The sequence below is a fragment of the Gymnoscopelus microlampas genome (assembly GCF_963454915.1).
Source record: "Gymnoscopelus microlampas genome assembly, chromosome: 5".
In the NCBI taxonomy this organism is placed as follows: Eukaryota; Metazoa; Chordata; class Actinopteri; order Myctophiformes; family Myctophidae; genus Gymnoscopelus; species Gymnoscopelus microlampas.
The window spans coordinates 27,201,068-27,221,684 of NC_139942.1; the positions used below are offsets into that span (position 1 = coordinate 27,201,068).

The following is a 20,617-nucleotide window of genomic DNA, read 5'->3' on the forward strand; positions in this document are numbered from 1 at the left end:
AACCAGAATGAGTGGAAGTATTTATTCCCACAACATAAACAACAGTAGCTGTTAACAGCAGTGGCACAGTGAAATGGTAGCAGTGGAGTTTAGGTCTAAATAAATATCTTTGCCGAAAATAGCAGCTTGTAGATCTGGGCTTTGAGGTTGTAGATCTGAATATTCGCCCCCAGAATAGGGATGCTAGAGTTCAAGGTGATTAAAAGTTACTTTATTTTTAAATCATGCCCTCCATGGAATTGTAATGGTTTATATGTTGCCTATGAGACAAGTTCCAACAAAATTGCAAATCAACAGAATGTGACAAAAAAGTCCTTTATGAGTTGTAGAAAAAGAGAGAAAAAAACATACAACAGGCATCCTCTCCAAAATCTCAAATGTAAGGAACCCATACATACATATTGTAAATAATATCAATATGTTTAAGTAACATAACTGAAAACACAAACTCTGTTGCTTCCTAAGATCCTAAGGACAGTTCTTCTATCCGCGCCAAAACACTCTCCATCATGTCGAACGTGTCCAGGGCAGAGTGCAGAGCCTGTAACGAATAAAAAAGTAGTAAATCATGATGTGTTTTGCTTTAATGTGGTAGAAAGACAATCATGTATTTGCAGATAATATGTCCATTTGTAAATAAATGAAAACTAAAAAATAACATTTAGAACATCACTAATTACCTGCATCTGTGAGCCTTTAGTCATATTTGCCAATTTCTCCTCACCTACAGTTACAGAAAGTGCTGAACTCCCTGTGGAAGGAATTCATACAGTATGTGCATTTAGAAGACTAGTTGTGGGCAGTAAGAATACATAGAGGTTAGTGTAAAATCCTGTGTGTTCATTTAATTTAACTCTTACACTCAATAAAATCGCATTGTAGGATTTTGTACCTATATCTTTGGACTTCTTGTTGTCCATGGTGCTTCTGAGCTCCATCTCATAGTGAGCTCTGGACATGTTCACACCAACACGCAGGGGCTTCAGGAAGTTCTCCTCGATCTTACACAGCTCTGTCCAAATGCCTGTCTAGAAGCATGAGAAGAGCAGACATATGACGAATGTGACCATATAATTGATATAGCATCTACGGTATGTCATTTATATACTATAGTATCTAAGCCAGTGTTTCTCATCCAGTGGTTGATAAACACTGGATACCATGCACACACACCAATGTGTCCTGTCCTGACATCATGGCCAAATCAAAATTCATGTCCCAATGCAGAACCAGCTGTAGATTGTTGTCAGTGAGAGTATGACTAAAGGTACCTGGTTCTCTGACTCTTTGTCTCTGATGACCAAATAGCGCAGGAGGTTCAGAGATTCCATTACTCTGTGAAGAACAAGAAAAACAGACTTATACAGAAGCAACAGTACTTAAAAAAAAGCTTTACTATGCTACCAAGTCCATACAAACTATGTATGTATACTGACTGACCTGTCCATGTACTGTAAGAGGTCAGTCTCTGGGCCGTCAGGGAGACGCAGTACCTGGCGCAGAAGGGGGAGTAGATGTGTCCCCTGGAACCACTCGTTACCGTTTCCTGGCTGAGGAGAGACAGACAGACAGACAGACAGACAGAGGTGCAACACATAAAAAAAAGAATGAGATGGAGAGAGAAAAACAGAAGATCCCACTGCATGTCTGAGGCTTTTTCTTCTCACATAACACACCCATATTTCCCTAATAGTAGCAGATCTGATGTTGTACTTCATTACTACATTACTCTGCCTTTGCACATTGGTCTTACCTTCAGGGAATAGTCTATCTGGTTTTTGATGTTTTTGATGATGTATCCCTCCACTCCTGAGTGGTTGCTGATCTTAAGCATAGACCTGAAACAAGACAACCAATAGGCATCTGTATGGAGTGCGGCAGAGAGTGTGGAGAGTGAGACTTTCAAGTGAGAAATAGGATACTTACTGTAAAAATTTGTACTTGGCCTCAGTGTCAAACTTATCAATGCTCAGCTGTAACACCTGTAGACCTTTAGTTCTCTAACATCAACAGAAGAAAAAGTCAACATTTTGCAATCATATGTTTGGTTCTTAGCAAACTATATCAAGGGTTTGTTGACTTCTATTATCATGTTTATATGTCAATATCTTAGGGGATTTTCTTTTATTAAAATCCCAATAATCCCAACCGATAGTTTTATCTATACATATTCAGTGTTTGTATCCAGAGGGAATTATATTTAGCGTAACAGCAGGATGAGGATACGCTAAATAAGCATATGGAAACATTTGAAACACTTACCAAATGGTGTGCTGGACAGAGCGTCATGATGTTAACCAAGTTCTGAAAATAAAAGAAAACACATGCCAAGCCACAATTTCAGTATGTGTAATGGTTGAACATCTGGTTATGTTTACCAAAACCTTTGTTTTGGATTTTTTTTCACAGTAAAACAGTAGTACACACATTTTATAATTGAATACAGAAAAATGGACAGCATTTTAAAGCAATCTACAATCTGTACATTTTATGTCCATCGTCTCCCTCTCCTGACGGAGAGATGTTGACATTATCAGCCAGTAGGTGTCCTACCCAACACCAGTGTTGAAACTTGCCTAAGGAAGAGTGGAGAGACCACCTCCAAGTTGTGCTAGATATATTGTATTAAAGCCTCTTTCTGCTTTGATTGCAATAGTAACAATGAGAGAGTGACAGGTAAGGTGAGAGAGAGAAGGAAAATAAATGACATGGAGCAAAGACCCTCGGGTGAGATTCAAACCTGGAAGGACGATAGCTTGTGTGGTATTCACTCTTACAAGGTGAGCCACTAAGGCTGCCTGTTATATTATATTAACATACTCTACCATACAGATATAATAATATTTGTTTTCATTTAAATAAGTCCCAGATTGTAGCTGTTACAGTTAAAGAGCATATCATTAAAACAATACTATATGCATATTGAAATGGACACAAATCAAATTGTGTGTGTACTGTACCTGTGGGACACTGATGAAGGTTTTGATGTTCAGTAGGTTTACCGAGAGACTGGCATCCTCGGCCCTCATCAGACTCTTCTGATACAACTCCTGGTGACAAAGAAACACACACTTTCAACATATAGGAAGTAAAAAATTAAAAAGGAGCATTCTGTAGACAGGCTTATGGACTTATTTGCACCCATGCATTAATAGGACTAAGTAGGTAAGAAATTAACTAAGTAATGCGAGACTTACCAATCCTTTCTGAATCCATGTTTCCTCAGTTCTAACAACAGAAAACACTGTTACAATAGGTTGGGCGTATTATGTCTACAATGCTGTAAATACAATCTATAGGCTTTGTGCTTTGTAGTCCAGTGTTTCCAGAAGGTGACATCCCTGTTTCCTGTTCCACGTCATCTTCCCATAGCTTTGTTTGATTGCAAGTAAGCCTTACAGAGCCATGTGGTCGGAGCCTATCTCCTGTTTCTGTAGCGTACATGATGCTAGTATGTCGCAGGGACTTACCCCCCATCCAACCCTTGATGCTGAGGGCCACGCAGCGAGGCATTGGGTCCCATTTTTGTAGTCTTTGGTATGACCCGGCCAGGGATCAAACCCTTACCTGCCAATCTCAGTCAGGGTGGACACTCTAACCACAAAGCCTTACTGCTAATACGGGATTTTACGCTATAACAACTTAAAATAGAGTCATTTTTTACTACAATGTTAAGATGCTTTTGGGAAATCCAGCTAAGAAAATGGGTTTGGAATACTGAGTCATGTACAGCAGTTACCTGGACAAAAGCAGGTTGATATGTTCCATATTACACCGTAGGAGAAACACAGGGCTGAAAACAAGCAGAGTCAATAATAAGATTATACAAATACATTATCAATTCCTTTATTAGCTAGTCATAAAGTGTGCATAAGTAATGAAGGCAAGGTGCACAAATGAACGGCTGGTAAAAACAGTTCTCTGCTAATATGTGCTGTGCTTCGCCTCTGTCTTCAGGCTGTTGTCGAGACATGTATGACTTTATGTTCGTCTGAGCGTGTTTCTTAGACATATTTTCACAACAGACGTCAAACGTCACTATTTTTAGGTAAATACAAAAAAAACAAGCGAATAGAATCAGTGTGAGAAAAGTTAAATGATAAATTAATGAGAGCCACCTCTATCCATGCGACTTCTCTCCCTCACTTAGTCGTGGGAAGTCCGAGCCAATCTAATATGTGTGCAAAAACTTAAAACTGTATTTCTAGCCCAAAGTGGGCAACAATATTTGGAGGTCATGAAAGTCAAAACTTTATTTTAACAACTTTGTTGAATGACAAATAGCAAAAATAGCTGATCATGCAACGCGTTGTGAGCTTGTTGTAGATCTGCTACTATTGTCTGTCTGCTACTATCCCAAAATACGGATGCCGGGGTTAATATGGTTAGCATAATCTAGCAAAACCACAAAACATGAATAAGATGAATTTACCTGAACACAGAAGGGAAGGCAGCAAGGTGATTGACAAACAGAAGATAAGCCAGGCTGGCTAACGACTCTTTGGGGTAGCACACCTCCTCTTCAAGAAACCCTGGCACCGCTTTCCTCTTCAGCACAGGGTGGAACACCAGGTTATGGAGCGGCTCCCCAATTTGTGTTAGACTGAACTATAGAAAACAGTTAAAAAGAAGAAAAAAGGATCGCACAGTCACAAATCCAGTGCAGCAAACATACCTGCAACTGCTGTCATGCTGGTTAGTAAATATTGTGTAGCACTTCTGTGCATATTACACATCAACTCAAACAATATTTTTTTATTGGGCTCTTTAATATGTCCTACCAATATCTCTTCAGCGAAGTCCCTGATGGGAGACACAGCCAGGGTGTCTGCATCCGTCAGCACAACGCCCAAGAGAGGCTCACACAGACTCTTCATACAGCTGAAGTATAGAAAGACAGAAAAAACATAGATTTAATAAACTATAATAAACCAAACAATCCTAGTTGTGGAACAAAGATAATCCCACTTACAACTTCAACAGTTCTGTCTTCAGCTCGTCCTCTTTAACCAGTAGAAGCCTGTCTTCTCCGTCCACAGCCATGTCTGGCGTCTCGTTACGGAATTTAAGGATGTTCTGCCTGGCCTCGTGGACAAGGGGGACGATGAAACCCCGGAGAACAGTGCAGCAGCGGCACAGGGAGAAGTTATCATCTTTTTCCTGCTCTTTGGTCTTGGGGACCGGCAGCTTGGCCACCTGCTCCAGCAGGGTGGACAGAACCATGCCCAGAGACGAGGCCTTACGGCTGCCCAGACGCCCCAGCACTGTGAACGGAAGGGAGAGAGAAGAGAGACACACAGAGAGAGAGACAGAGATATATCCAGGGAGTGTTGTAGGAGTGAGGGCGAGGGGTAGAAGCAAGTAGAAACAGTAAGCTCAGTTTGTTGCATGACAGTGTCGTGTTCCGAAGTTCACAACGATTCGCGTTTGCGACATGTTGTGAGCTTGAAGATCGGCTATTTTGTGTGCAGTGTACCACAATGCATAAATCGGGCGGTAGATGTGAGGAATGAGTCGAAAGATGGAGGTGAAAAAGACATGTAATTTCTGGGACAGTGAGCTCATATTTTGTGGCTTCCAAGGCTTCTCCAAAACAGTATACCGAGGTGAAGCAAAACATTCACTGTTTCAGTGTGTGTTTATGTTGACGTATGTGTATAAAAATAAGAGTAAGCCCATAGTGATGTCCAGGTTTGTGTGTAGATGGCTATAAGTATGTGTAAAGTGAACTATCTTCCTTACCGTCTTGTAGTGGTTTCCATAGGAGGACAATGGTGTCTGTTATGGTGTCCGAGTGGGCCTCATCCAGCTGCTCCAATAAGCCAACCAGCAGCTCCTTGGGACTACAGACCTGACCAAATACACAACAACTTTTATTCTGTATGTTTCTTTGACTTGTGCCATTTTAATTCAAACACAAGAAATGCATATCAGTAAAATGGCAAACAAATGGGAGAGAATGGCAAAAGTATAGCAGTCCTATGTAATCTGCAAAAATAATAATAACAAAGCCCAATTTGTTCTATTTTCAAGTGAAAAATGCTAAATATGGCATCAATGTGTTGAATGTGGGAGTGAGAAGCAGACCGTGATCAAGTGTTTGAAAATGGCCAGGCAGTGAGGAAGATTCTTGTCCTCCTTCTTTATAAGAACTTGGATCAGAGGAGGCAGCAGGTTCCAACCCATACATCTCACTATGGCCTGAGAAGGATGAAGGAACTACATTATTACACTGTTTCATGGGGTGAACAAAGATATATTGGAAAAATAACACGCAGAAAAACAAATACACAGATAAGCTGTCATAACAAATGCAATACCTTATTTTTGTCATCCACAACAATACTAAGGACCTGAGCACAGTCTCCCTCCTCTATGCAAGTCCGTCCAGCAATCATAAAGACATCATAATCCTCAGTGGTGTAGTCATCACTTTGGACTGTTTGCTGTATGAAAGAGAGGGCAAAAACTGGGTGAGATGCTCGGTCTTAAAAACACTAGGCAGAGGACTATGTTTACGGTGATGACAATGGCTAGACAGACAGACAGACAGACAGACAGACAGACAGACAGACAGACAGACAGACAGACAGACAGACAGACAGAGTGAGGAGGGGTGGCTGACATTCTGTGCCAATTAAAGAATGGTCTAATGAACTCGGTCTATAGTTGCCTGAGGGGCCATTGTGACTCACAGATCTCTGGACGACATCACTGAGCTGCTCGAGTGCCAGTGCCATCACTGCTTTACAGATATGGTCTTTAAGGGATTGGTGGTCTCCTTTCAAACATAAACCGATTAGTCTAAGGAAGAAAAAGGGTATATTATTATTAATGTAATAGACAAGACAACACACAGTCAGACAGCATATTAATGTTCATGCTACATGTAAAATATTTGATGTGTGGAGGCCAAAGCTAACAGGCATCCAGTTAAGAGATCATTACTGGTTTATTCAGTTGTTAAACACTTTATTGGTAAAAATCATTCATATGTAGCCTTGGATCAAGACTGTCTATCATAGATGTATTTATTATTGATACTTTAATATCATAGATAATACACTTTAATATCAAGGATAATACATAATGACAACTGTCTCAAATGTAATGAGGCTGGGCTGATTTCAATACAATGTATTGGTGTGTTAGCATAGCATACCTACCTACCAGTACCATGTTATTTATTTTATAGACAAGTCCAACGCAAAAGAAAAGTGTTAATATTGCTGATGAGGAACGTTTTGAATAGATCATAATGTTTACTTACATGATGTCAGAGAGGCTGTGATGTGAACATGCATGGTTGTGTGTGTGAAGCCAGGAAGTGTTTTGCGTATGGCTGACCTAATCAGGTCCCAATGACTTGCCGTAGACTCAAAAACGTCATAGTTCAGAGGTCAACTTCTGTGTTGCCATGTCGGCTTATTATAAGCGACTTTGGGCTTATTTTTCTGTCGTTTTTTGGCTTGGCTAAAAGTATAGTTGCTTATTTAGGTTTGTTTCCATTTTTTTATTATTATTATTTAAACCAGAGGTTCTCAAATAGTTTCATAAATGTTTTGTGCTAGGGAGCATTTGTGTTGTTATAAAGAATATTTCAAATATTCCACATTTAGTTTTTGAAAATAGCAGATCTACAAAGCTCACTAACACGTCACATCGCGATGCATTGTGAGCTTGTAGATCGGCTATTTTCAAATAGTCGATGCATAATATTAGGTTTAAAGTGCTCATATGGCCTCTTTAGGATTTTTTGGTACTCCCTATAGTTGCTTCTTTTTGGCTTGTTGTCCTAGACCTGGTTGCTTATTTCTCTCACAGGATGTGGCAGCACTGACTCTCTGTGGCCAAACAGAAGCAGCATGGAGGACAGTGATGAGAGAAGACAGAGCAGTCGCTCCTCAAAAACCTCTAAAAAAGGTCCGTTTTAAACTAGGAAGTTTTTCGAAAAGTCAAACTATTACTGAGTTAATGCTTGTTCACTGTTCGTGTTGATAGAACACCTGTTGTAGGCCGGCTGACGTGTAGTCTGTACATAATAATATTATGTAGGTGATAGTGTTCTTTGGCTGGCCTTATATGCCCTAACCCTAGAATGGATGAATACATACATTACATTACATGTATTCTCTAACCCAGACATAGAACACGTGTAGTGCTGAGTGTGTGCTCTCTCACTCAACAATTAATTGCTGCGATTTGGGGTCAGCTCGTGTATATTTAGTAAAAATATTTCCACAAGAATCACACAGACCCCATTCTCTGTTAGCCCTCTCGTAGATGTATTTTTTTTTAATCGATTTTGACATTAGATATAAAAATGTCAAAATACATCTACGAGAGTCTTGATCTAAAGCCACTTCTCTGTATCCGATGGCATTCAAAGCAGCACTAAACACATGTAAACTTACTTCAACACACACACACACACACACACACACACACACACACACACACACACACACACACACACACACACACACACACAGCTGCAAGTAGCCATGGTTCACATGACGCTCGTCTGTCAGTCATCATGTTTCAGGGCTAAGCTGCAAGAAACTCTTTTTCTATCTGGCATCTAGAGTCGCAATACCAACCCTTGACAGCCCATTTCATCCAAACAGAAAAGTCCTATCTGATTGTATTAAACAACGTTAAACTAACCAACATTGAAGCTGTACGGAAAGCTTGGATTATCCTCTTTGTATCTGCCAAGTTTTTGTTTCATAAAAATCCACCATAGACATGTTATGAGGCGAGCTACTTTCTGGGGTCAGCTCTTGTCATATCATATCCATTTGAAAATTCTCACAGAACATGTATTTAGTCAAATGTTTCCACAAGAATCACAGACCACATTCTCTGTATGCGATGGCATTCAAAGCAGCACTAAACACATGTAAACTTACTTCAACAACCACATATGTATGACACACACACGACAAGGTTATCTATCCATCTATGTCTGTCTGTCTGTCTGTCTGTCTGTCTGAATCACTGTATATATTGATCAGTGTATTTAATCTATTTTTATCATTTTGCCAGGTGACAAAGCAAAAAAACAAGCACTGAACGCTGAAGAAGAAGCAAGAAGGTCTGTGTGTGTGTGTGTGTGTGTGTGTGTGTGTGTGTGTGTGTGTGTGTGTGTGGGTTGTGGTGGTGGTGGTTTGTTAGTATTATCTATATTATTCTCCACCAATTGCCCAGCCCCCTCATATATGATTCTATTTGTTTGTGTAATGTCTTTGTCCAATGACAGAAGAGAGGCTGTAAAGGAAGCACTGAGGGGGAAGCTGGAGTTGGAGAAGAGGGCTGTTCAGGTGGTGGAACGTCTCCTAGACGAGGACAGTGTGACTGAAGACTTTCTCATCGACTGTGTAAGTACAGTCAAATAGGACTGCAAATATAGATTATTTTCTTAGCGATTATTCTATCGATTACTTTTCCGATTAATCCAATAATCGATAAGCAGGTTTTTAAAAATATATTTTATATTTTTCATATATATTTCAACAAATGGATTAACCACTTAAGCCCTATTATACGTCGTATAGTGTTGTGTAATAATAGTGAAAATAGCCAATCTACAAGTTAATAACGCATCTCATGGCGATAACTTGTGAGCTTGTATATCGGTTATTTTTATTTTATTTACTTATTTACTTCCATATATTAAAACATAGTAAGGGAGATGTGGTCACTCAAACCATTAGATCATCTTAGCCACCCGTATAGCATAGTACAGTATAAAAGTTTACTGTTTTTCACCCATTTCCTTTCTCCTCCTTTTGCAGGCTAAGTTCATAACTGCAGCCAATTACAAAGATGCCATAGAGGAGAGATCCATCATTAAACTGTGTGGCTATCCTATATGTCAGAATAAACTAGAGAAGGTGAGATCCCTAAATCTTTCTCTATCATGACTACGCTTTGTATGTTTAACTGTAATTCATTTCTGCTATTTATTTCATAGATCCCCACTCAGCAGTTCAAAATTAGCACCAAGACCAATAAAGTGTATGACATCAGTGAACGCAAGGTAAGTTCTGTGTAGACTACAAAACCTTCTGTTCATTTAAGAAGTGTGTAAGATATTAACAGTTCATTTTGCCTTCTTGCTGTTCAGTGCTTCTGCAGTAACTTCTGCTACAAAGCATCCAAAGAGTTTGAGCTGCAAATACCAAAGACACCCCTGTGGCTCAGGCAGCATGACAGGTACACATACACCATACAATGAACCATACAACATGAAACACTGATGTGACAGTAGAATACAATCGAATGTGCTACAATATAATTCAATATAATAGAAATGTAAAAGTATGTCATAAGGACCAACAGACGAGATACAATCAAAACATGGTAAGACACAAGGACGTGACATGACGCTCGCTTATAGTGCATTTTTGATCATCATTGCATTGATCATCACTTGAGAAATGGCACAATTTCAAGAATTAGGATGACAAACCTCTGTGAATGCCTGCCTGATAGTTGATCAAATTAATTAAAAAAGGAATGTTGACCCTAATATTTTAAGACCATCATCCATGTTGTAATCATCATCTTCTGTATTTTCAATCCCACCAACAGCCCTCCAGGAATCTCTTTGATGGAGAAAGGAGATGGGTATGTATTATTGTTTTATTTAATCCATGATTAGATTCCATCAAATATAAAGAGTTTGTGTGTCTTATATAACACTTTTTAAGATTTATTATGTAAAGGTGTTACATGTCCAGCATTGGACATGATCCTGTATCTTGCTGCGTTGATGTCTTTGATATAACAAATTACTTACTGTATGCCTAATTTTAATACTTAATAGATTTCCAGTTGAGCTATGGTGTCGCTCGAAGAAGATAACTGATTTCAATTGATAATTGTATCGTGACAACATGAAAAATCTTAATTGAGTGACACTGTTGTGCACAAGGTATAAATAATGGGCACTAAAAACAAAAATGTACCTCCTTTCCTGTGTTCAGTGGTAGCTCAGGTGAGGAGGTGAGGCTTTCAGAGAGGTGCCTTCGTGGCGAGGACATCGAGACCCCTTCACCTCTAGAGCATCAGGCCCCTGCAGCCGGCCCAGGCCACAGCGACAGCAGCGACGGAGAACAGGAACCGGAGTTCGTCTCCAGTGTGGTGTCCCAGCGAAAGGGACCCAGAGTGCACTGGGGTGAACTGCCCAAACGCACAGATGAGGGAGAGCAAAGAGAGCGTGGGAGAAGGGCGAGGCAGGAGAATGTGGAGGGAGAGAAGGATGAAAAGGAGACCCAGCATAGAGGAAGAGAGACGCCAAATAAAAATGTAACTAAGCAGAAGAGTAAAGGGTGTATTGCTTCTAAAACAGAACCAGGCGCTGACATGGCAAGACACAAACAACTTAATACTATAGGGGTGGATCAGCCCATTGTGCAGCAGGTGGTCTGCGAGCAGCGAGGTCCGCTTGAGGGGCATTCTGTGGAAGAGGCAGTAGCTAAGCTTAATTTGAGCACTAAAACAGAGGCAACCACGTCCACCGACAGCACTCCTCCAGACAGAGATCCAGCTCTGAAGCAAGGTAAACTGCAGGAAGAACACAGAACTGCAGTTGTCCCGTCTGCGTTTACAGACTCAACAGAAAACAGAATTCATTTGGAACTCTCCGCTCCACCTCAACCACTCCCCGCTACTGAGGGCGACACCAGCACAGCCGGACCAGGCCTCGACATCACCCAGGTGGGTATGAGCCAGAGAGGAGCCGCAGGGCTACGCAACCTCCTCAAACACCACTCAGCCCGAGCTGCTGAGCCCGACACCTTCCGGCAGAACCTCCTAGAAGGCCTGAAAAGAACGCTGCTGGAATGGAGGACCGAGGAGACGCTGACATTCCTGTACGGTTCCGGCCCCCTCCAGGGCCCGCCCCCTGTGGACAGCAGAGAAGGAAAGGAAGAGAAGGAGGAGGAGTTGGATGAAGATGACTTGGAGGAGGAGGTGGTAGAGGGAGGGACACCAGGGCAGCGGGAGAGGCCGTGGGCTCCAGCTCCAGACTATGACAGGCTGCGGGAGCAGACCCAGGAGATGCAGCTGAGGGTCACAGAGTTCTACAAGGGCAACAGGGTGCTGCCTGAGGAGAGCAAACAGCCTGCAGAAAACACTCAGGTGAGAGGTGCTGGAGAATTACTGAAATCTAAACATACTTTATTTAAAATAGAAATTATTTCAACATCAGCCCCAGTGGATCACTTGGTAGAGCACATACCATTAAGGTGGCAGTCCTTGTTGTGCAGCCGACCCGGTTAGAGTCTGACCCGAAGCCCTTTGCATGTCCTTCCCTATCTATCCTGACATTTCATCTCTCTCCACTATCACTATCTAATAAAGGGTTAGAAATGCCCCCCTCTTTCTCAAAGCATGGGGGGATGTGAGGAAGGTGGGTGGATGTCGAGAGACGAATGAAGGGGGATGTGTACATTGGTTTGTAGCATGTGCCACTGGCCACTCGGGGGCGCTGTAAACATCCTGTGGTAGAGTGTAGAGAATTGATTGGCAGCATCTTCATCTACATAATGGCCTGGGCTTTACTTTATCTGTGTGTCTTGTTTTCTCTGCAGCAGAGCTGGAGTGAACCCGTTTTTCCTCTCATTGACTCCAATGCCCAGCACCTTATGCAGAAACACATCACTGTGGAGAAGCTCACCAGAAGGTGTGTGTGCACATTCGTGCATGTTCCTTTGTTCATGTGTCAAAGAAGTGTTAACATGATTACAACATTACGTTATGTAACATTTCTGCACGTACAAAGGAAGCTGATACTTTCATTCACATGCACAGTTTCTTGATGTAACATTAATAAACCTGATAGCTGTAGCAAGTAGCTATAAAACTGATATGATAAAACTGCCACATTTGTTTGTTAGTTGTGTCTGAACCATTTACCTCTTACAGTATCTGCTGTCATTGTGGCTAAAGTTATAGTCTCGGGTGGCCAGACTGTTGCCTCTCACAATTTTCAAATGTTTCCGGTCATACAGTCTGGGACTCGGAAGCTCTGATCATGATTAAGATATAAACCAGATGTGAAGCCTCCTCCTCACTTCCGTTTCGTCTTTACAATTGCACACATTTATCCTAATATAAATCAAAATAATCTAAGCATATATAGCTTGATGCTTAGCAAAAATGGAAATTAAAAAATAAAATGTAAAGATATTTTAAAATATATTTTCGTGAACGGAAGTGCCAGTTTCCTCTCGGACTTCGGGAGATGTAGTTCCAGACTCTATATAGCATTCGGAATTGTGGAATAGTTGTCTGGCTATTGATTTTGTTTTACTTGGACTGGATCTACGTATCACTGACCTGTCTATCTGTGATACTTCTCAGTCTCATAAACGTTGTGGGTCCGATGCGTCTCACCATAAATGACATCACCAGGGATCTCAACAACCTGGTCAGGACCTTTAGGTGAGTACAACACCTCCTTTCAGACCTACTGTACCAAGCTTCACACTCATTTCTTTAGTGCCTCTCAGGGTTTTTCAACTGTAAAGTTTTTGTTTTGAAAATTAGAGAATTATTGTTATAGAAGGGAATAGTGACATACATGGTAGCTAGTAGTTAACTAGTATTTGGTCATTCTCTATGTGTATTTACCGATTTATTAAAACGACACAAATCAAAAGCTTGTACCAAAATTGAACATACTTCCTGCCATAGACCTTTGCAGATTGTGATTGGCTGGCGCAGTTGCCATCAGCAGGAAGTGGTAATTGGCAGAATGCCGTTGACTTCCCATGGCAGTGATTTAATAGCAGCACAGTAACGCATCCAGTAAGAAGCCTACTTCCAGGAATTCTCTTTTCGCTGCTCGCTGGTTCCACTGAAATGGACCCTGAGGTGTAAACTAAAAGAGTTATATAATGTACACAGTCCTGTTGGAGAGCCATTCATCACCACTCTATTGACAGAGAGGTTTCCGACGGTTGGTAGGACCTCGTCAGATTTAATGATTGCTCTCTTTTCCTAGTTTATATGCTGTCAGTATCAAACGGTTGTGTGAATTTAGCACTTACCAGATTCCAATATGCTACTGTTTGTTGCACCCTGGTGCTGTTGTACCATCTGTTTAGGAAAACGAAATAAAGAAAGAATAATGATAATAAAAAGGTTATTCAGGTGTTGTCAAGCTAAATTATTAATTGTCTGCATTTACTAAAGTTGGGGTCAACCAGAAAATGTGATGTTTTAATAATAATAATAATAATTTAGTCTCCACTCCTTTTGGGATATTTGTGTCACTGTACATTCACACACCAACAGCAAAAGGAGCTATGCAAGGCACCAACCTGCTAATGGGGAGCAGTTACCTCCTGAGCCACTAACCTAAATTCAAACTGAACCAATCTTAATACCCTTTACTCTTTAAATAAGAAAAAGAGGTTGTGCATAAACAATTGGGTTTTCTCAGTGGAATGAAAGCTTTTGCATTTATCGATCAAATCAATGTTTATTTGTTTGCTTACTTTAAAAAAAAATGTTTTCAAGTTTATACAAAAGTTTTTCAAATTGATTTGGAAACTTAAAATCTTCGGACAATATATCGGTCAAAATATTGGTAATTGTGATCTAGGACTCTCCAAAACCGGTATCGACATCGGACTCAAAAATCTGGCATCGTTTGGGCTCGAAAAGCTCTGGTCGGATCAAGAACCTGACACGCTCAAACAGGCTGTTCAGAGCATTTCTAGCGGAAATCACTTAATTTCCATAGTCACTGGAGGAAGTGGGGATAATGAAATCTGTGTTAATCTTGTGGGAAAGTGGAGATATTTTACTAAATGCCCATTTTCTGCCACTATTTTCTGACTCGAAGAGTTCGTTTGGCCTTCTTTCCCCTTCCTAAGTTGTACAATGGCGTCTTGTAAACACTACTCCAGCCTCAGAGCACTCCATGGAGGAAAACTACACAACAATTAATCATAATGCTTGTCACTTCTCAGCCAGGGCTAACCTTCTTTAGACATATTTGTCAATAGGTCACCACGTAAATGTATTGTCATTTTGGAGTCTCTTTATGTAAGGCATAAATTTCTAAATTTCTGTCAACATTATTTCCTCTATACATGTCTTCACATACTGTATAGAAGAGGCAGAGAAGCCAGTGGCATATGATTTATTCAAATCATTTCTTGTTTTCTCTAGGTTTACCAACACCAACATAATCCACCAAACCCCAGAATGGACACTGATAGCGCTGGTGCTTCTCCATTCGTAAGTTTTGCGTGTGTGTGTGTGTGTGTGTGTGTGTGTGTGTGTGTGTGTGTGTGTGTGTGTGTGTGTGTGTGTGTGTGTGTGTGTGTGTGTGTGTGTGTGTGTGTGTGTGTGTGTGTGTGTGTGTGTGTGTGTGTGTGTGTGCGCGTGTGCGTATTGCACTGGTGCTTCTCCATTTTAATGTGTGTGTGTGTGTGTGTGTGTATGTATGTTTGTATGTACCCAGTAAATTCCTCAGTGTTTATTTATTATTTATTTGTATTTGTGCTCAGGCTGGAACATCATGGAACTTTCTGTTAAATGTCTGCCACAGTGACAGACACACACACACACACACACACACACACACACACACACACACACACACACACACACACACACACACACACTACAGCATGGAAAATCTCACTGGCATGTGTGTTCTTTTGGTTTTAGGTGTGCATGTGTGTGTTATGGTTCCATAAGATAACAGCTGCACAGCCTGTTCCCTAGCAAGGCAAGAGAACAGGAGAGGGGGGGTCCTGCATGGAGGAACACCCAATCTTTAAACTTAACACCACAACTGGAGCAAAGTGATTTTTCTGACTTGATCTGCACTCTGCAGTTGTACATGTGCATGTGTTGCATGTTTTTATGTGCATGTGAAGATAGAAAATCCTGAAATTGTGTAATGCCACTCTTATAAATAACTCATAGGGTTAGAAATAAGGGTAGGTTAAGGTTAAAGGCCAGTTATTTAGTGGTGGTTGTTAATTGTTAGCATTGGGGTTGTTTGATAAATACAATCAGTGTAGTGTAGATCAATGGATGGTCCTGACATGTGTAGCAATGCTCTGTTTTAGATCTGAGGGGAAGAGCAATAATTTCTCATGACTTCATACAGCTGGTTATGAAAACTCACAAATCAAAGCAACAACACTTTGTTCTCCCTGCCGAATCAATGAGTCGCATAGCCTAGACCTGTTCTATGTGGGCAACTTTGTCTCAGTGTAATTTCTGATGTTGGGACATTTCCTCTAACAACCCCTTAGTCATTATAAACATCATAAACATTTACTTTTAGTACATAAAGTACTGTATGTGTGTTACTGTATGTCCAAACTCACCCTCCCTGGAGTTCTGTGGCAGGGAAAGCTATGTGATATAATGTTGTATGGCCCGTGCCGTGTGTGTGTGTGTGTGTGTGTGTGTGTGTGTGTGTGTGTGTGTGTGTGTGTGTGTGTGTGTGTGTGTGTGTGTGTGTGTGTGTGTGTGTGTGTGTGTGTGTGTGTGTGTGTGTGTGTGTGTGTGTGTGTGTGTACACAATTTACGGACAGTTCCGTGCTGCTCCTGTCTGAGTACACACAGACAACTCCTGGCCTTATCTCCATCTGATTGCTCCCTCTATATCCGTGATGGAGTAGCACATACACAGGCCCATGTCCTGTACACGTTCAAAGCTAAATACACACATACACAGACAATCTAAATACACAGACTATAAAATGTCCTGGGAAACATTCCACCTGATGGCAACGTGAGATGATGACAACAATGAACGGACCATTTAAACTACAACTCTGATTTATAACAATCTGGAGTGGACGGACTAGTCTACTTCTGGAAATGTATTTGAACATGCTGCTTATTTGCATTGAGGAATTTCTCAACTCTTAAAAAAATAAGTTAGATTTATATAAAGCAAAGTTTTCCCAATTTTGTCTATTCAATATCGCCGACATGGGAAGATTAAGAAGTTTGTATAGAGAAACTAGCATCCAAAGGTTTTTGTGTTCATTATCCTGCTAATGCCACAACAAATCTCTGAACAGTAAGATAGGTTGAGTAAAATACCGCAGATTAATCACTTAAAATTGGATCTGTTTGTTTTAACGACAGCCTATTATGGTTTGGGTCAAGAGATGGGAAATTTGAAGAACAAATATATCCATCTGCTCATCCAGAACATTTCTGTTTCGCATGAAAATTAAGGAAGGACACAAGAATACTGCATGTAATACCTCTATAGGTTTGAATTCTTGCACTGAAGGCTAATTCATACTTCATACTCTTTAGACATACACTTTTTATTAAGGCGTGGTGCCTAAGGGGAACAGCGCATTTTCATAATGTATGTGTATCCCTCAAAATCGTGTTCAAATATTAAGTCTATGTTTGTCTGTCCGTGGCTAATCTTACAAACCACTACACTGATCAGCGCCAAACGTCTGACTTCTGCCAAGTAAATCCCTGAATATTTTTCAAATCGGTCAATGACAACATTGTCCTTTTCTTTTTTGTAGTTTTTATAATCTCCGATCCACCCGTCCCTCCATGCTATGGCCAGTCTAAAGCCGTACTTGGAGGGCAGTATGGATGTCCCCATCTCCATATTTGAGCAAGACTGACTTCATCAATATAATGTCAGAGATTCACAGGGAAGCCAAGCCATTCGAATGCACATCTGCCTAACAAACAAAATGGTAATTTCAGGTGAAATGGAACATTTCACCTGAAATTACTATCCTATCCTTTTATTTCAACTGGCTTTGATCAGATTGGCAACGGCCCCCTCATCGTCCTTTTTCCTCATCGAGTCACATGTCCCATTTGCACTGTATGATTTCTTTAGTCTCCCAAATCAACTGCCCTAACCTGTGCGTCCTTCATCCCTCTGTCATGAATAATTTGGCGTGCTGTCTTATCTATCTGCTGCCTGGCAGCTGTGGAGTTGGTCTGGCCTCTATTGTTGTGGCCAACTGAATAATGGATGCCCCCCTCCTGCAACTCTAGACCCTGGGGTGAACCGGAGATTAGCCAACAGTACACCTATAAACAGGTAGACTGGAGAGGTAGAGCTGGGGGGGGAGAGGCAAGGTAACCACGCCAGTCAGAAGCATGCCTCCATGCAGTACTACGAGCTCGAACTCACTGCTAGAAATAGTCACTACCCATAACTGAAAATTAATATTGTATGGAAAAATACTTTTAAGTAGTTGTGTGTATGCTAGAAGCATACACACACACATGCAGCAAGAAATGTGTGTAGAGGAATTGTTTTCTATTTTCTTCTCTTCTTGTTTGTAGTTTTGGGGTGCCATAGGCTCTTAATACTTTGTATGTGGTGTATAGGCTATGTTACAGTTGTGTGTGCGTTTGTTTTAGGTTGTCTGAGGTGTCGCTGGTGGTCCGTGAGGCCCTGGAGAGCCCAGCATCAGTGGAGTACCTCAACACCCTTATGCAGGAACTCAAACTGCAGCAGCAAGATCTACTGAACCTGGTGCAGCAGATCAAAACCTCAGCTCTCTGACACATACAGTACACATACAGATGCACACTATTTTCTGATACTGACTGATTTGAATAATCAAGAAGTGCGTTCTTTTATAACTTTTTTCTGTGTGAATGACTCGATTAAGCGTTGTTTATACTTCGTTGCATAACAGTGTCATGCAAAAATAGTGAAATTAGCCAATCTACAAGCTCTCAACGTGTCGCATTTTGAGATCTATTTCCACAATTTTTGAATGTTTTTGAAGTTTTTCAAAACGTTTCACTTGATGACGGGCCCAAAATAAGGATCGATAACAAATCGATTATTTTATTCAATTATCGATTATTTTTTATAACACTAGTTTGATTAACTGTTGCTCCCCTACTACTGACCCTGGTCCAGCAGATCAAAACCCCAGCTTTCTCTAATGCATACACAAACAGACACACCCTTTCTTGCTCAGTCATGCACATATCAGGATCAGTATGTCTGAATAAAATATATGTAAATAAACGTCAAAGGTTCTTACGTTCTGTTTGCATATTTTGCAAGTGACAATAACTATGCACCATCACATTAGTGTAAAAATAATCTGTCAGCCTAGTCCACACCAATGATCCCGTGACGCAACAAAAATGTTGCAATATGTTGCAGAGAGAAATTGCAGCGATCTGAATTGCCCCGTTGCAGGTTGCAGCAGTTTTGGCCTTCTGTTGCAAGTGGTTGCAAGTATTGCAACTGCAAGTTGCAACTCATTGCATTGCAAATTATTGGTGTGGACTGGGCTTTAGAGATGGCTGCTGTTGTCTGTGATTCTCGTTCTAATTCTGAACAAAGGTCAGGTAATTTTGTGGATTGAAAGTTTCTTGGAATGTATTTTTCATTTTATGCTTACACAGCTTATATTTGATCAACATTTTCGCATAGGCCGACTGTTTCTGGACATTGACATATGAAAGAGATTCCATTCTATCTCTATTTAGATACACCAAGAATCTAATTCCCATTTATCTCATCATTATAGGCCTACAGACATTATTTGAAGAGGCAGACATCTCTTTAAATTGACAGGTGCATATTAGCAACCTGATGTAGCCTACTGTAGGTGATCAAGTAATACGTTATGGATTGTAAAACATTATGTACACTATACAATGTGGATGGGTCTAAATCAGATCCTAGATGATTTAAAGCTCAAGCAAATAAATCACACCCACTGAGGCAACGTCATGTGGCCACGAGGATGAATGCTATAAAGAACTGGTGGAGTAATAAAAGTGATGCTATTTTCTCTGGACTTCCTTCACTTGAAGGTTTATGGGGTTTATGGTATCATAACTTCATTTGTTGGCGGGCGAAAATATTTGGTTTTGACCAGGTGGCTCTCGCTATAGGGATTTTTTTTTAAATCCGGGAGATAACTTTAAATCGGGTTTTATTTCGACCAGGCTGTCATTTAGCCCAAGACGTGATTGATTGCTTACAGCTTCTCATTTTTACAATGCACACATTGATGTTTAACTGCAGTGAGTGTCGCAATGTTTGTAGCCTAGCTCATTGTTTCCCAAACAGTGGGTCGGGACCTATCTTTGGGTCGCGGACCAATTTTTATGGGTCACGAGTAAATGTCAAAACATACAGTTGAAAGAAAAAAAATCATGAATTAAAAAAAAATGCAATGATTTTTCTAAAGAATTTCATGAATACATTTTTAAAAAATCAAATAAATTCCAAAACAAATGTTTAAGAAGTAGTGAAAATAGCCGACCTACAAGCTCACAAGGCAGTGGAGGAGAAAAAAACGAGCCATGTTGCAAGCAGCATTTGTTGACAAAAAAATATTCGGGGTTTTCCGTCCCCCTTTTTCTTTTATTTATTTTCTTTTTTTAAATGTGTATTTTCAGTGATTGTTTTCGATGTAAAGGGTCACATTCAGAAGTGATTATTTAAAAAACGTAATGGACATGCTTGGCTACCGCTAAATGACATGTTCTTTTTTAAATCACTGCTTTGCCTGGGCCTACTCGTTTTGAAAATGGCATCAATACCCACTTGTTTAACGAAAATGAATTATAAATAACATTTCATATAAAGACAACAATATGG

At 40.5% G+C, this 20,617-nt stretch overlaps 2 protein-coding genes across 3 annotated transcripts; one reads left to right on the forward strand and one right to left on the reverse strand.

Moving 5' to 3' along the window:
• Nucleotides 1-299: 299 nt before the first annotated feature.
• On the reverse strand, nucleotides 300-7,319 carry glmna (glomulin, FKBP associated protein a). The gene is made up of 19 exons (XM_084057396.1): nucleotides 7,271-7,319; nucleotides 6,696-6,804; nucleotides 6,321-6,446; nucleotides 6,088-6,201; nucleotides 5,743-5,851; nucleotides 4,973-5,264; nucleotides 4,782-4,881; nucleotides 4,433-4,608; nucleotides 3,740-3,793; nucleotides 3,198-3,228; nucleotides 2,961-3,050; nucleotides 2,263-2,304; nucleotides 1,927-2,000; nucleotides 1,754-1,838; nucleotides 1,441-1,550; nucleotides 1,272-1,335; nucleotides 893-1,028; nucleotides 681-751; nucleotides 300-541 (listed from the first exon to the last, which is right to left on the reverse strand). Exons 2-19 carry the CDS (start codon nucleotides 6,738-6,740, stop codon nucleotides 461-463), a joined length of 1,800 nt encoding a protein of 599 aa, XP_083913522.1. The 5' UTR covers nucleotides 6,741-6,804; nucleotides 7,271-7,319; the 3' UTR covers nucleotides 300-460.
• Nucleotides 7,320-7,855: 536 nt separating this feature from the next.
• rpap2 (RNA polymerase II associated protein 2) lies at nucleotides 7,856-19,056 on the forward strand. 2 transcript variants are annotated; one of them, XM_084057631.1, is made up of 12 exons: nucleotides 7,856-7,923; nucleotides 9,049-9,097; nucleotides 9,263-9,380; nucleotides 9,798-9,896; nucleotides 9,977-10,042; nucleotides 10,130-10,218; nucleotides 10,597-10,632; nucleotides 10,992-12,147; nucleotides 12,603-12,691; nucleotides 13,372-13,452; nucleotides 15,190-15,258; nucleotides 18,403-19,056. In XM_084057631.1, the coding sequence occupies exons 1-12, from the start codon at nucleotides 7,866-7,868 to the stop codon at nucleotides 18,545-18,547; spliced, it is 2,055 nt and encodes a 684-aa protein (XP_083913757.1). In that variant the 5' UTR covers nucleotides 7,856-7,865; the 3' UTR covers nucleotides 18,548-19,056. The 2 variants fall into 2 exon arrangements, with proteins under 2 accessions (XP_083913757.1, XP_083913756.1); XM_084057630.1 differs by having other exon boundaries at nucleotides 12,600-12,691; nucleotides 18,403-19,055.
• The last annotated feature ends 1,561 nt before the right edge of the window (nucleotides 19,057-20,617 follow it).

Coding starts and splice junctions, on each gene's coding strand:
- glmna (XM_084057396.1), bottom strand. CDS start 6,740: ATGGCACTGGCACTCGAGCAGCTCAGTGATGTCGTCCAGAGATCT. Junction 5,852..6,087: donor TTTTCAAACACTTGATCACG/GTCTGCTTCTCA, acceptor GTATTTGGTCAG/GTCTGTAGTCCCAAGGAGCT. Junction 1,336..1,440: donor CTCTTACAGTACATGGACAG/GTCAGTCAGTAT, acceptor TGTTCTTCACAG/AGTAATGGAATCTCTGAACC.
- rpap2 (XM_084057630.1), top strand. CDS start 7,866: ATGGAGGACAGTGATGAGAGAAGACAGAGCAGTCGCTCCTCAAAAACC. Junction 9,381..9,797: donor AAGACTTTCTCATCGACTGT/GTAAGTACAGTC, acceptor CTCCTTTTGCAG/GCTAAGTTCATAACTGCAGC. Junction 15,259..18,402: donor GCGCTGGTGCTTCTCCATTC/GTAAGTTTTGCG, acceptor CGTTTGTTTTAG/GTTGTCTGAGGTGTCGCTGG.